At 41.6% G+C, this 14,318-nt stretch overlaps 1 protein-coding gene across 1 annotated transcript in view; it reads right to left on the reverse strand.

Annotated features, from left to right (window-relative positions):
• The window catches only part of PON3 (paraoxonase 3), a 34,001-nt gene extending 29,418 nt beyond the window's left edge, over positions 1-4,583 (reverse strand). The window contains exons 1-2 of the mRNA XM_027102485.1: positions 4,437-4,583; positions 2,559-2,629 (exon numbers count right to left, since the gene is read on the reverse strand). Of these exons, the coding sequence (XP_026958286.1) occupies positions 2,559-2,629; positions 4,437-4,510 (145 nt within the window). The 5' untranslated portion in view covers positions 4,511-4,583. The remainder of the gene's footprint in view (positions 1-2,558; positions 2,630-4,436) is intronic.
• Positions 4,584-14,318: the final 9,735 nt, after the last annotated feature.

Consider the following 14,318-nt stretch of genomic DNA (forward strand, 5'->3'; position numbering starts at 1 on the left):
AGTATTATCTTATTAGTGAGCTTTATTTCAATATCTAGCCTGCCTTGTCTCGGTCAGCTCTATTTATTAATATTTCACCTTTTTGCACCTCAGATTTTATGTTTTCTGCTGCTATCATACTTCCCTGAAGCTTCATAATAAAAATGTGCTGTCAGTAGATAAGAAAGGCAGTGTTACACAACAGAGAGTACAAAGGCATAGAAGAAAACTGCTCTGGCTCATAATCTAGGCCTGTCACCCTCTAGTTCTGGACCACTGGGCAAGTAACTTCATTCTTCTGGGTGTCAGTTTCCTAATCTACAAAGACAGATGGCAGCACCCACCTTATAGGGTGGTTGTGAGGATGATGTAAATGTTTCCAAAGGACTCAGCAGAAAGCTCATAGACACTAGGCCTTTGATAAGGCAGTATTATTATTTTTAGATATATAGCAATATTGTCCTACTGACAAATAACCCATGATCATTCTCACTTGTTTAGTTCTACAAATATAAAATGTACACAGGCCAACAGACATGAGAAGCGAAATGACAGTTTTTTCTTCTGCTCTAGTTTTAACTTCTCAAGTCTGTTTGAATCATACAATCTGAGAGTTGGACTAGATATTAGAAATGATCTAGTCTAATTACCCCTCTAAATTACTTGGCAGGGCTCTTATCTTTTGGGAGATATATGTGTAGTCAATATGAATATTACTCCACAAGACAGTGAACAAATGATTAAATGTTATATTTCCTTATTTTTTAAATCAAATTAAATCTGACCCTGAGCCCACGTTCCACTAAATCGGAGGGAAATTCAACCTGAGTCTCTCTGCCAGGGTTGTGCAGATACCATAGGTGGTGAATTTTAAAACGATGCTGAAGATTTGGGAAAGTCCATCTGGCCTTTATTCTACGCTAGTCACCACTGAATTACTCACTGCCAAGCCCATGTGGTCCCTTTAACTTAGACAATTTTGCCACTTCCACGTCCTGCGTGTGTGCGCATATAACCTTTGCTCGGGCTGTGACACACGGTATAAAGGATCCAGCCTCCCTAAAGATACTTTCTAACCAATCCTTCCTAGGTCTTGATCTTCCCCCAGAATGGGGCAAAGGTCCTTGTTATTCAGAAAACCCACATATTCTTCTCCCATCTCCATCAGAATCCCTTGAAGGAGCTCAGGGTTTTAAAAACCAAACTCAGGAAGTAGTTTGTCATCAGTTCATTCTGCTTTCTAGCTGGCAGCACAGACCTCGTCTAAGACCAGTGAGCACAAGGACCAGGCTACTTCTCTTCCTTTTTTAGAAGTTGAGAGGGAAAAAAGACAGAAAACTAAAATCAAAAGGGCTCTTATTTTTTCTGATGTATATATGTATATCAGAAAAAATATATACATATATATATATTAGTAACATATCTTGGAGAGCTATATAATATATATATAATCTCTCTTATGTCACAATAAACTATGCTTTCATCCTGTCACATACTGAAATAAATCACAGTCCCTGACCCTGGGAGGTTTACAGTCTGATTGTGAGAGAAAGAAAGAACACTGCTGGCTCTAAAATAAAGCATTTAGTAGGTGTCACAAGTGAATCAGAGTTTCAGAGTGCTGTGAGAGTTCAGAGGTACGAGAGGAGTTTCCAGCTGATTTCAGCCAGCAGAGATGAAGAAATCATTGGGGGTAATTTCATGAGCAAAGGTGAGAAAATGAAAGAACACATTCCCAGAACGGTGAACAGAATCTAGCTAGAATTTTGTTTTTCTAGTAGTATTGTCAGGGAGAGTGAAAGACTTGGAGCCAGAAGAAGCAGTTGAGGCAGTAAGGAGTAAATGAGATCAGCTCTGTGTGGCGGCCCAGGAGAGGCCAACATATCTCACGTGAAACAGTGAGCGATGAGGGGACAACAAATGGTTGCTAAATTTTGAACTGAGTCTCTTTGACAATGCGGGTACCATGCTTAGGAGAAGTCTAGAAGAAGAGCTGGTTATAGGTGGGGGCATGAGGGAGGAAATGACAGAAAGGTAAAGTAGATTTCAGATGGGAAAAGAAGGCCTGCGGTTTGAGTGATTAGGGATCGAGCTATGGATTTTCAATTAATTAAAAAAAAACAACTCAGTTGGTTGTGAGGTTCTTGAGAATAAGGGCTAAGTCATATTCCTCTTAGTACTTGCAGATAAGTTTTGAAGGAAGTGACACTTGAAGTTAGGAATATCATCAAGGAGAGGGGAGAAGAAAAAAAAGAAGTGAGATAGGCAACAGAAGAAGACAGAGAAGGAAGTGAAATTTCACAGAAGGGACAGGAGCACAGTTCAGCAAGGGACCAACCAAAGAGTAGTCAATAACATTTTTCAAATGATTGAGAGATATCAGTAAGAAAGAGGACTGAGAAAAAGCCACAGATTTTGACATTTAGGAGACCTCTTGGAGATGTGGGATGAGGTAGCTTGGGTACAGCTGATGAGGCTGAAGGCTCAATAGGAGGGTTTAAGTAGTAGCAGCAAATTAAATTAGCTGGCAGCCTTTGTCGGGTGGATGGTACCAAGAAATTGTACTGTCACATACATACCAAGTCCCTCAATAAGGTGGCAGTTCTGGGGTTCTACTGGCTCCACTTCTCGATATGCATTAGTTCTTTCTCTGTAGAAGATAAAAACATTGGAGGTCAATGCACAACATCCAAAATCAATGTCTAAACATGGTCTTTAATCACCTTCATATTCATTAACTCTCTTTCTCATCATTTATAGATGATATCACAAATAAGTAAACATCTCCTTTTATTTATTTATATAATGTGGACATTATCTGGGTAATGTGCCTATATTACTTATTTAATAGTAAATAAATATTATTAATTTAAATGCACAAAATAATATTATTTAATGTGCTCAAGTATTGCCTATTATAAATCTGCACTTTGGTTCCCTTAACCCCTTATAGTTTTGCCTTTTGATCCCTGTGCCCCCCTACTGCTTTCCCAAATTCAACAGGGTATTTTAATAGCTAAACCCTGTAACTTTTGCTTTAACTTTATTATTTTTAAATTTTTACGCTAATTTACTTTGCAAGTATTTAAATTCATTAAACTGACCACAATTTAAACAATTGGCCAAACTATTTCTGAATAGTGTTTTTGTTTCCACAGTGAAACATTCTTCTAAACACCAGGAATAATTTTACATTTTTATTAAATTGTATTCAGGAAGACTCTACACTTAGACTTATCCTACTGTCACTTTAAAAAAAATACTCCTTAGATCAGCTTTATAATTATTATTTTTTTTTATGATTCTCTCACTTGGGTGCATTGGGAGCAAATGTAACAATAAACTCTTTCAAGCTGAGCTAGAAAGTATTATCAAAAGGCATTAGGCTTGGGAATTCCCTGGTGGCGCAGTGGTTAAGAATCCGCCTGCCAATGCAGGGCACGTGGGTTCGAGCCCTGGTCAGGGAAGATCCCACATGCCCCAGAGCAACTAAGCCCCTGCGCCGCAACTACTGAGCCTGCGCTCTAGAGCCCGTGAGCCACAACTACTGAGCCTGCGTGCCATAACTACTGAAGCTGGCGTGCCTAGAGCCCGTTGTTCTGCAACAAGAGAAGCCACCACAAAGAGAAGCCTGCACACAGCAATAAACAGTAGTCCCCGCTCTCCGCAACTAGAGAAAGCCCGCGCAGCAGCGCGAAGACCCAACGCAGCCAAAAATAAATAAATAAATAAATAAATTAAGAGGGGAAAAAAAAAGGCATTAGGCTCCTCAGTAGATTCTAGACGTGAACCTCTGAGGAGACAACCAGTTTCTACTTAAAGAAATAAATAAAAACAACCCAAAGACAATTGAAGGCAAGTAGAGGCTAATAGATCCACTCAGAAATGCACATCATCACCTAACGTTTCTTCTTACCAGCCCAGTATTAACTTTTCCTGAGATATTTCTGGGATGGCTATCACCAGGAGATCTTCCAACTCAAAAGGTCAGATACCTACAAAATGCCAGGCTCCCCCTGCAGGTTTTGGCTCATTTCCCTGCTGTCCACCTAGCTCTTTTAGTCTGGGATGAGTTGGTAACCCAGTACTCCTCAGTGTGGAACTTGCCTTGGGCAACCTCTGAGTCAGCCAAAAAACATCCAGCTTATAGCCTGGCTCCCTACCCCAAGTTCAGCGCTTCCAAAAGAGTTAGTTTGTTCAGGAGCTGAATGCTAAAGGCGACCTGGGAAAGGGGCGGGTGCGGGGCGGCATTTCTGCCCCACCATCTTAGGAAAGGCAAGAAGTCAGCTCACTCTATGTGCGCTTCTCAAGGGACAGTTTGCTAGGTGGGATTGAGGAATGGGGTCCCAAACTGCTCATTCTTACCCGCTATAGGAAGGCGGCACCGGGCAGCCCTTAACCTAACTTGGAAGAAGAGAATAGGAGCCGAGGATGTTCCCATCAAGATGCCAACTCACCTAAGCGTCATTAACCTCTCCCCGATTAGGGCCAGGCCGGCGCCCAGCAGGGTAAGCGCCACCAGCTTCCCCATGGTCTTGGGGCGCGACGTGCGAGCGCAGGCGCTGGGGAGGCGCTGCGGGCTGGCGCCTGCCTCGCCCCTGGTGGTCCCCACCCCGCCCGTCGTTTCCTCCCGGGCTGGTGCGCTGCCCGGGCGTTGGGCTAAGGTCACGTTGTCCCGCGCCGCCCCGCCCCGCCGCGCCGCCCCTAAAGGTTCAAGGCCATTTTTATCCGCGTGAATCAAAGCTACCTTTATGCTCGAGGTTCAAGGAAACATTTACTCGCGGGATTCTTTTATGCTTCAAGGCTCAAAGTACAGAGACGGGAGCCGTAGCCCTGGATTAAGGTCTGGTGTTCTCTTGGCAGCTTCGGCAAGATCCCACCGGTTGCTGGGACGATAGAGGAGGCGATTTGCTGCCCAAAGCTGCGGAGTTCTACCTCATCTCCTCGAGTGGCCTGAAGGGGAAACCGGAGGGGCGGGGGAGCGCGGGGAGCTAGAGTTCAGAGCTCGAAACTTTGCGTTTGTGGAAGGCAAGGAGTAATATGAGACGGCGAATTGATCCCTCGACACAGGGGTCAGTGATAAACGGAAGGATGACGACCAGGTTGGAGGGAGAGGGGCGGAAGGTGAGGAAGACTTGAGTTTGGGCAGAGCAAAGTAGCATCTTCAAGCATGATCTGTTTTTATTTACCAACAGAAAGAAATAGTACTAGATCTGTTGAGTTTAACTGAGTAAATGTGTTTGAGAGAATACAGAACTGGAGATATTAAGGAAAGAAAAGGAGGTTTCTGACCTGTGGGATACATGAATATAGTCTGAATACATAATTACTGTAGGATAATAAAGCCTTCCATTTATGCAGCACCCACTATGTGCCTTGGGTTGTGTTTAGAACTTTGCCTACTTTTGATTCTCGGTACTTCTCTGAGGTAGGTAACATCCCAATTTTATAGGTGAGAAAACCAAGGCACAGGGTAGCTGTGTAACTTGCCCTAGGTCACACAGCTGGAGAGTGGCAGAGTCAGGCAGTCCGGCTCCAGACCCTGTGCCCTTCCTTAACTGTGCTGTGGAAGAAGGGCTGCTAGAGGAACACTGTAACATCTGGAGTTGTATTGATAAGATCATTATTTCTAAGATTAATTTTAAAAGAGTTCAAGCAGAGGAGGAATTTGATGCTGTTTTCATGAGGACATTGGAGGAGAGAGATGAAGAAGAGAGGAGTGCTCCCAAAGCTGAGGGGCCAGGAGGCGTGGTGCAGGCGTGCATCCAGAGTTTAAGGCTCAGGCTACCTGGGTTATATCCAGCTTGGATAAGGTGCTCAACTTTCCTGCCCCGCAGATTCCTATTTTGTAAAAGAATGTCTGCCTTATACGTGGCTTAAAATCAAATGTTATGATGAGAGCAAAGTGCTCACCACTGTGGTTGGTACATTGTAAGAAGCCAATAAGCATTAACCATCATTTAAATCTGAACCTCCTCCACCTGAGAGTGTAGGTTAATTGTAGGGAGAGACCCCCATCCCATTGATCACTGGGTCTTCCAGTGCCAGCCACAGGACTTTGCACTTAATAGTTAGCCTCTAAAAATTGATTAGATGGGTGGATGCAAGATATGGACTTGGGAGAAGTAAATATTGGGAGAATAAAAAGAAAGGATGATGAAATAGTAGTAATTGTTCCTATGTACTAAGCATTTTGCATGCTTTATCATATTACTTCTTATTATCCTCATTTTACAGATAAGGAAAGTGAGGCTTAGAGAGGTTACATGATAACTTACATAAGGTTACATAACGAAGAAGTGTCAGAAATTCCATTTGGATTGAGACCTACTGACCCTAGAGTACTTGTTCCTATTTCGCTGTGTTTGCTTGCTCCCAGCATAGCATGAAGAGGGTAAGAAAAGAGATATATTCTTGGGCAATTGATTGCAGGTGCTGTGTCATCTATAATTTGTTTTAAATTTCTTCACGTTAGGCAGAGGAGTGTGTGTGTGTGTGTGTGTGTGTGTGTGTGTGTATTGACTTTAAACCTTAAACGTGGATAGTTATCATCTGAATACCATAATCAGTGATTCAAACCCCTAGCCTGGTTAGTTAGCATTAAAGAAGTCCAAACTTTGGAGATCACCATATCATGTATCACCATCAAAATCTGCACCTGGAGAGTTCACTCATTAACTCAAGAGATATTAGAGATAATTATTCAAGGTAAAGCTAGTTTTGTCCAAAATATGTGGATTAGCAAGACATATTGTGTCAATCTAAGCAGCTCCAGCTCTGCCTAGAGTAAGAACAAGAACAAGGAAGCCAGCATACTCAAACCAGTGAAGTGGGTTCTTGGCTGTCTTAGTCCATTCAGGCTGCTATAACAAAAAACCTATAAACTGAGTGGTTTAGAAACAAGAAACATTTATTTCTCACATTCTGGAGGCTGGGCAGTCCAAGATCAAGTTGCCAGCAGATGCAGTGTCAAGTGAGAAACTGCTTCCTAGACTGCTGTCTTTTTGCTGTGTCTTAACATAGTGGAAGAAACAAGGGAGTTCTGTAGGGTCTCTTAAAAGGGCACTAGTGGGCTTCCCTGGTGGCGCAGTGGTTGAGAATCTGCCTGCCAATGCAGGGGACACGGGTTCGAACCCTGGTCTGGGAGGATCCCTACATGCCGCGGAGCAACTAGGCCTGTGAGCCACAGCTACTGAGCCTGCACATCTGGAGCCTGTGCTCCGCAACGGGAGAGGCCGCGATAGTGAGAGGCCCGCTCACCGCGATGAAGAGTGGCCCCCGCTCGCCGCAACTAGAGAAAGCCCTCACACAGAAACGAAGACCCAACACAGCCAAAAATAATGAATAAATAAATTTTTTTAAAAAAAAAGGCACTAGTGCCGCTCATGAGCGCTCCACCCTCATAAGCTAATCACCTCCGAAGGTCCCACCTCCTAATACCATCACCTTGGAGGTTAGGATTTCAACATATGAATCTGGGGTGGGACAAAATGTTCAGACCATAGCACCAGCTCTAGAACACTGTTGTATGCTGTGTCGACACTATTGACCAAGGAAGATTCTGCTTTCTGATCTGAAGTGAGCTGAATCCTCCCTTCAGAACTTAGTCTCAGACTGAAACTTTCTGTCATGTGCTTATTGAAATACACAGGACAGAGCTGGGACTTCACTGACTTTACAGAACAACGGATCACAGGATGATTTTCATGCCTCCTTGGTAATAAACATTTGTGTGTGACAGATTTGAGTTTGAGCTTTGTGTTTATTGAAACATACTGCCTGGCCGTGAGATTGTGGGGAAAGGGACCCATAGCCCCTCATCCGTATCTAATCTTTGAAGGCTAATCTTTGAGCGTAATGGTCACTCAAACCCTGTCAAGAGGCCAGATTGGCTTGGTGCAGAGACCACTGAGTACATCAGTGTCATAAAAAGGGACTTACTGTCATTGAAAGAGCAGGACAAATGAATTCAAAAGTCCTGAGGTCAAGGTCCAGTTCTGTGTGGAAGTGACTCTTTAGTCTTTAGAAATCACCTATTCCCTCTGGGCCTTTCTTACGTATACAGTGGGGCTCCTCAAAGAACTAATAGGACCGAATGGAAGCATGTATGTCTAAACAATAAGTGCAGTACATAAATCTAGTTAATCCAACACCATGGATAATCAAAGTACCATTCAGGGGGATGCAGAATGTACATACATATCATCCTATGGTGGAAAAATTAGAGGAATTCTATGTTTTGCATGTGTATGATATGCATAGAAACAGTCTGTGACACAAACTGAAGAGTCGATACATGAGATTGGGGTCATGGAGATTGGGGAGGTCAGTGATCATGGAAGGAGACTTTGCTTTTGTTTTGTTAGGCTTATGATGTCTGAACATTTTAAACCATGTATTTTCATCGTGTTTATTATCACACAATTTTTAATTTAAAAAGATCATTCATATTAGTGAATCTTGACCAGGAGTGATAGAGGGAGAGAGCAGCAAATCACAAAAGAGAATGTGGTTATATCTCAATAAAGCTGTTTCAGAAAAAAGAGAATATGGATTTTAGAACATTTGAAAAAAAGAAATGTGCAGAACGGTGTATAGTCTGCTACCTTTTGTGAAGTAAAGGGGAAAAACAAGAATATGTATTTGTATCTGCCTGTATTTATATAAAAATATTTGAAAGATACACTTCATTTTGGAGTAATCCAAATTACTTTACATACAGGCGGTATGTAAACCCATTGGAATGAAAGGGAGAGAGGAAAGAGGAAAGCACCCAATTTTGGCCCTCAAGAACCATTACATTTCTATTTGGATGAGGTACAGGAAACAGCAAAGGAGTCAGAAAAGGGATAATGAGGGAAGAAAGAGGAGAATGGTATTGCAAAAGCCAAGGCGGAAGCGTGTTTCAAGAAGGAAGGAAGAGGAGAACATGCCAAATGCTGCTAAGAACTCAAGTGAGATGAGAGTGGGGAGAGACGTAATTGGATTTGACAGCACAAAGATCTCTGATGATCTTGATGAGAGCAGTTTCTGTGTGGCAAGAACAGAAGCCAGACTGTAGTTGGTTGAGAAGTGAATGGGTAATGAGTAAGAGGAGACAGTGTGTATCTCGAATAATTTACTTATTATGGCTGTATTAATTATGTGTTATGATGCACTAAACTATCCCCAAACAAGGTAGCTTAAAAGACTTTATCTCAGCATTGTTGTAGGTCAGAAACTGGAAGCAGGTTAGTGAAGTGCTTCTGGCTCATGGTCACTCGTGAGGTTGCAGTCATCTGAAGGCATTTCCACCATGACTCACTTGCATGGCTGTTGGCAGGATTTAGTTCCTTGCCACGTGGACCTTGCCACAGGGCTGCCTGAGAAATGTCCTCACAATAAGGCAGCTGGCTTTCCCCAGTGAGTGAGTGACCTGAGTGAGGGAGCAAGGAGGAAGCCTCTGCCTTTTATGACCGAGTCACGTGTCACTTCTGTCTTATTCTGTTTGTTAGAAGTCAGCCACTAAATCCAACCCACTCTTAAGGAGCAGTGCATTAGGCTCCTCTTTTGGGGAGAATGTCAAATTTGTCGATAAATATATATATTTTTTTATTTTTTATTTTTTATTTTTGCGGTACGCGGGCCTCTCACTGTTGTGGCCTCTCCCGTTGTGGAGCACAGGCTCCGGATGCGCAGGCTCAGCGGCCATGGCTCACGGGCCCAGCCGCTCCGCGGCATGTGGGATCTTCCCGGACCGGGGCACGAAATCGCGTCCCCTGCATCGGCAGGCAGACTCTCAACCACTGCGCCACCAGGGAAGCCCCTGTGGACATATTTTAAGCCACCACAGTGGAGTTCAGAGAAATGATGTAGTGGTTAGAAATGTAGGGTCAAGGGAGTGTTGTTTTTAAAGTGGGAGATGCAATTAGTATGTCTTTGTGCTGATGAAATCAGTAGGGGAAGATGAATCAGTAGGGAAAGAGTTTGATGAAGCAGAAGAGAGAAGGGATAATAGAAGAAATGAAATCCTAAGGACAGCTGGAAGACACCTTCTCCACTTTAACAGTAGAGATAGGAGGAGATGGGTGTAGCTATAGTGAGAGGTGTAGATTTGGTGGGGAAACGTGAGGGGACTCGTGTCTGGTTGCTTCCATTTTCTCAATGAATTATAAGGCAAGGCCTTCAAACCGATGTGTGAGTAGATGAGGGATGGTGGGAAGTTTGAGGAAAAGGAGGAGGTATAAAATTATTAACTTAAAAGGAGAAAAGCTAATCTGCTAAAGAAATTGAGGATTGCTTGACATTTTGAGTACCGAATATAAGCTTTGACATTCATGCAAGAGAAAGCATTCAGCTGTTTTGTGATTTTCCCAAATAACATATAGCTGCTCAGGTGCGTATGTGAAGTAAAGAAATGGTTTGAGTTTTGCCCCACAAGACATTAGAAGAGAAGTATAAAGGGGTTGAGAGTATATTCAAGGAAGTGATTAAAGGATGGGAGCTAGATTGGACAAGGAGAGATGTTACGCAGAGTGGGGACAGTTGGAAAGGGAGAAAGTTCTGAGGCAGGCGTTGTCAATGGATTTGAGGTTGGAACAATTTCAAAAATTTTAGAACAATAGCGCTACCCGAGCAAATGACTTGGAAATGCAGGAGGTGGTTGTTGGAGAGTCTGAGACTTGAAATAAAGGTTTTACAGTGAGAAAGTTTCTGATACAGAATATGGCCATGGGAGTGGATAGCTGAGGTAGTGGAAGAAAAGGGTATTGGGAGTGAAGAATCAAGGCACTAAGAAGGTATGAGTTGGAGGATTTCTCCATGTAGAGTTTTAAATCACTGGGAAAGAAAATGGGATAGAGACTTTCTGTTTTATTAGATCATTGTACTAATTTCCTACAAAATAAATATTATCCTGATTTTGGAGATAGAAATTAAGGTAGAAATCTGTAAAAAGGTAAGGAATGGCTCTCTATAAACTGATAGAAAATAATTTCCAGAAAAAAAAAGAGAGAGAATGTAGAAGAGGGAGAAGGGGAGCTCAATAACAGAGAATTTTTTAAGAAATAGAATACTGCCTATCGATATTAATGCTAGAAATAGTAGAAGTAAAATCACCATTTGCAACTCCAATATAATAATTATTGGGCAAGAATCATCAATGGGTGCTAAAACCAAACAGACGAAAAGTTTCAGGGAGCAGAATATTCGCTTGGATCTATAAAAAGAAAGGACAAATTAACCCTGTTGATCTGGTGGTCACCAGCTTAATCAGTTACTCAGATTTAGCATCACAAAGAGTGGAACAACCTGTGTTTATACTCTGATGCAATGCAATGTGAAGTACATGTCACTTATTCGTATTCTTGTCAAAATTGTTTAACCTGAATCTAATCAAGCCTCAAGTAACTTCTAATTTACAGGAAAGTGCTACTGAATTAAGGACTCCAGGAAGAAATAAATTCAGAACGTAGGTTATTCCAGAAGATATCTTGCTTGCACTGAAAAAAAGTGTCATGAAAAACAAAAAAACAAGGATAGAAAGGCTGTTTTACATGAAGAAGGATTTTTTTGTAAGACATGAGTAAATGTGAATTATGATTCTTGATTGGATCTTGGATTGGGGGTGGGGTAGGAGATGGGAGGGTTAGCAACTATTAAAGGAATCTGGAGACCACTGAGAACATTTGAATCTGGGTCAGGTATTAGATGGCACCACTGATGCTGGTGGGTGTTATGATAACATTGTGGTTATGTAGAAGAATGCCCTCATATTTAGAAGATGCAAGCTGAAGTATGCAGAGGTGAAGTTTTATGATATCTCCAACTTACTTTCAAATGGTGCAGAAAAATAAAAGCATCTTTACTTGGAAAGGTAAAGCAGAAGTGGCAAAATGGTAACTGGTGATGGGTGAATACAAGTGAAGGGTATATGGGCAGTCACTGAACTACCCTTTCAATTTTTCTCTGAGTTTAAACATGTCAAAAGTGGTACGGGTGGGGAAATTAGGTTTCTCTAAATTATTCTCTAATTTTTTTAATTAATTAATTTTATTTATTTCATTTTTGGCTGTGTTGGGTCTTCGTTGCTGTGCGGGCTTTCTCTCGTTGCGGCAAGCAGGGGCTACTCTTCATTGCGGTGCGCGGGCTTCTCACTGCGGTGGCTTCCCTTGTTGCGGAGCACGGGCTCTAGGAGCACAGGCTTCAGCAGTTGTGGCTCGAGGGCTCTAGAGTACAGGCTCAGTAGTTGTGGCGCGCGGGCTTAGTTGCTCCGCGGCATGCGGGATCTTCCGGGACCAGGGCTTGAACCCGTGTCTCCTGCATTGGCAGGCGGATTCTTAACCACTGCGCCACCAGGGAAGCCCTAAATTATTCTCTAATTGTATTTCTATGTTTAGTTCCTTCTAATCACCCTATCTGCCTATCTGTCCATCTATCTATCGTCTATCATCTATTTTCTCATTTGTTGAATCTCCTACTAGAATATAGGCATTGTATCTGGTTCATTGTTGTATATTAATACCAAGCTCAGGGCTGGTTACAGAAAAGTCATTCAGTATATTAAAAACTTTTTAAAGTGAACTGAAAGTTATTCTTTGCAATTATAAAAATTAGACTAGGCTCTTTTTCCTTCTTCTCTGCCTTCTGCTTTATGGAATAAAAATCTCGAAAACCAGAAGCAGAAAGCTAATAGAGCACTACTGGGATTCTTCCAGCCCTCTTCTCACACCCAGAAATGTTTTGTAGAAAGCCGAGGGAGTAAGGAAGACTACAGGTGGCCAGAGAAAGGAGGATGTGGGTGGTGTGCTGGTAGGTGCTGTTAATTCTTCATTGTTTTGCCAAGTAAATATTCATCAGCCTAGATAAGCTGTGTCTCTGAGAGAGCATTCAAACTGAGCAAATCTGGTCCAGAAAAAGGATCAGCCTTAGATTAGTTGTCAATAATAATTAATCCATACACAAAACGAGAAAAAGAAATAGTATAGCTTATATTTAATTTTCCTTGCTCCCCGTGTTAGGTATCCATGTTCACATTCAGCTGTTGTAAAAGAGCTGAGGTTTTGTTTAAAAAAAAGAAAAAAAGAAAAAAAAAGATACTTATTGTCACTTAACAGGATCTCAGATTTAAAAGAATTAAAATATACACACCCCCTCACACCTGAGACCTAAATCCACCTAGTGGTGGCCTATCACAATTGCAGTTTCAGTCCTTTTGAATGATTTGACCTCTTAATAACCAACCAAATTGTTAAACTCACTGTATGATCCCAGTAAGATCACCATAAATAGGTGCACAATATACTTATGAATCCCTCATGGCCCATAGAGGCCAAAAACCAGAGTTTATTTTTTTTAAACTCTTTTAAAATTCTAAGGTAAATAATACATGTGCCTATTAACTTTTATTTACTTTTGTCCAAATAAAATTTCTAATAAATACAATGGAAAAAAGTCCATCTTATGCCTACTGTATTCTGGTACTTTTCGTGAATGTAGCTATTTAGATAGGCATTGCTCATTGTCTAAAATCTAAAACATATGCCTCTTGGTTTTGGATCCCTAATGAATAATATTTAATATTGCTTTATTCACCTGTGACTTAATGTTTTCTCCATGAATAATGCAAACAGAGAAAATGATGATTTTAGCATGAAATACATCCAATATACATTAGTAACAGACTAGTTAAAAATGTAAATAAGAACATAGGCCAAATGGACAGGGGCCAAGATTAAGAATACTTATGCAATTTACATTTAAGTCTTTAAATGATCCATCGAAAAGCAGAACTCAAGTTGATAACTATAAAAACGGAAGAAACTATATATTAGGAAGAAGAGTATATAACGAGATCCTCATTAGTTCCATGGCAGAAGCATCATGCAGCAGATAATGGTACAGCCTCTGACATCAGAAATAGATTGAGAGCCACCCCTTACCAGGTGTGACCTGGAACATCTGTGAAATGTTAACAGTGATATAATATCAATACGTACTCCCTCAGGGCTGTAATTAGGATTAAATGAGATAATGAATGTACCACTTTTAATGCATTGTCTTTCACTTTATAAGTAAATGACATATTTTGATTATTATGATGCTGAAGATGGGGGAGCATATGAGAAGTGAAGTGCTTTGATAAGTTACAATGGAAAGAGACATGTGAAAGTCTCTCTTCAGGGTTTAAGATGAATTTACAGGAGGTACAGTGAGTGGAAAGAACGCTTCTCTATGAGGCAGACCCTGATGCTGTCATTGCTGGGATTAACCATGTGGGCCTGGATAGCTGACTTCATCTCACCTGATGAAGTTCACGGCTGTGTTCAATAAGGAGGTGGCATGATTGACCTTCCAGCTCC

The sequence above is a fragment of the Aethalodelphis obliquidens genome, unplaced genomic scaffold (assembly GCF_003676395.1).
Source record: "Aethalodelphis obliquidens isolate GAN/ISIS:26980383/991018 unplaced genomic scaffold, ASM367639v1 scaffold5, whole genome shotgun sequence".
Taxonomy (NCBI): domain Eukaryota; kingdom Metazoa; phylum Chordata; class Mammalia; order Artiodactyla; family Delphinidae; genus Aethalodelphis; species Aethalodelphis obliquidens.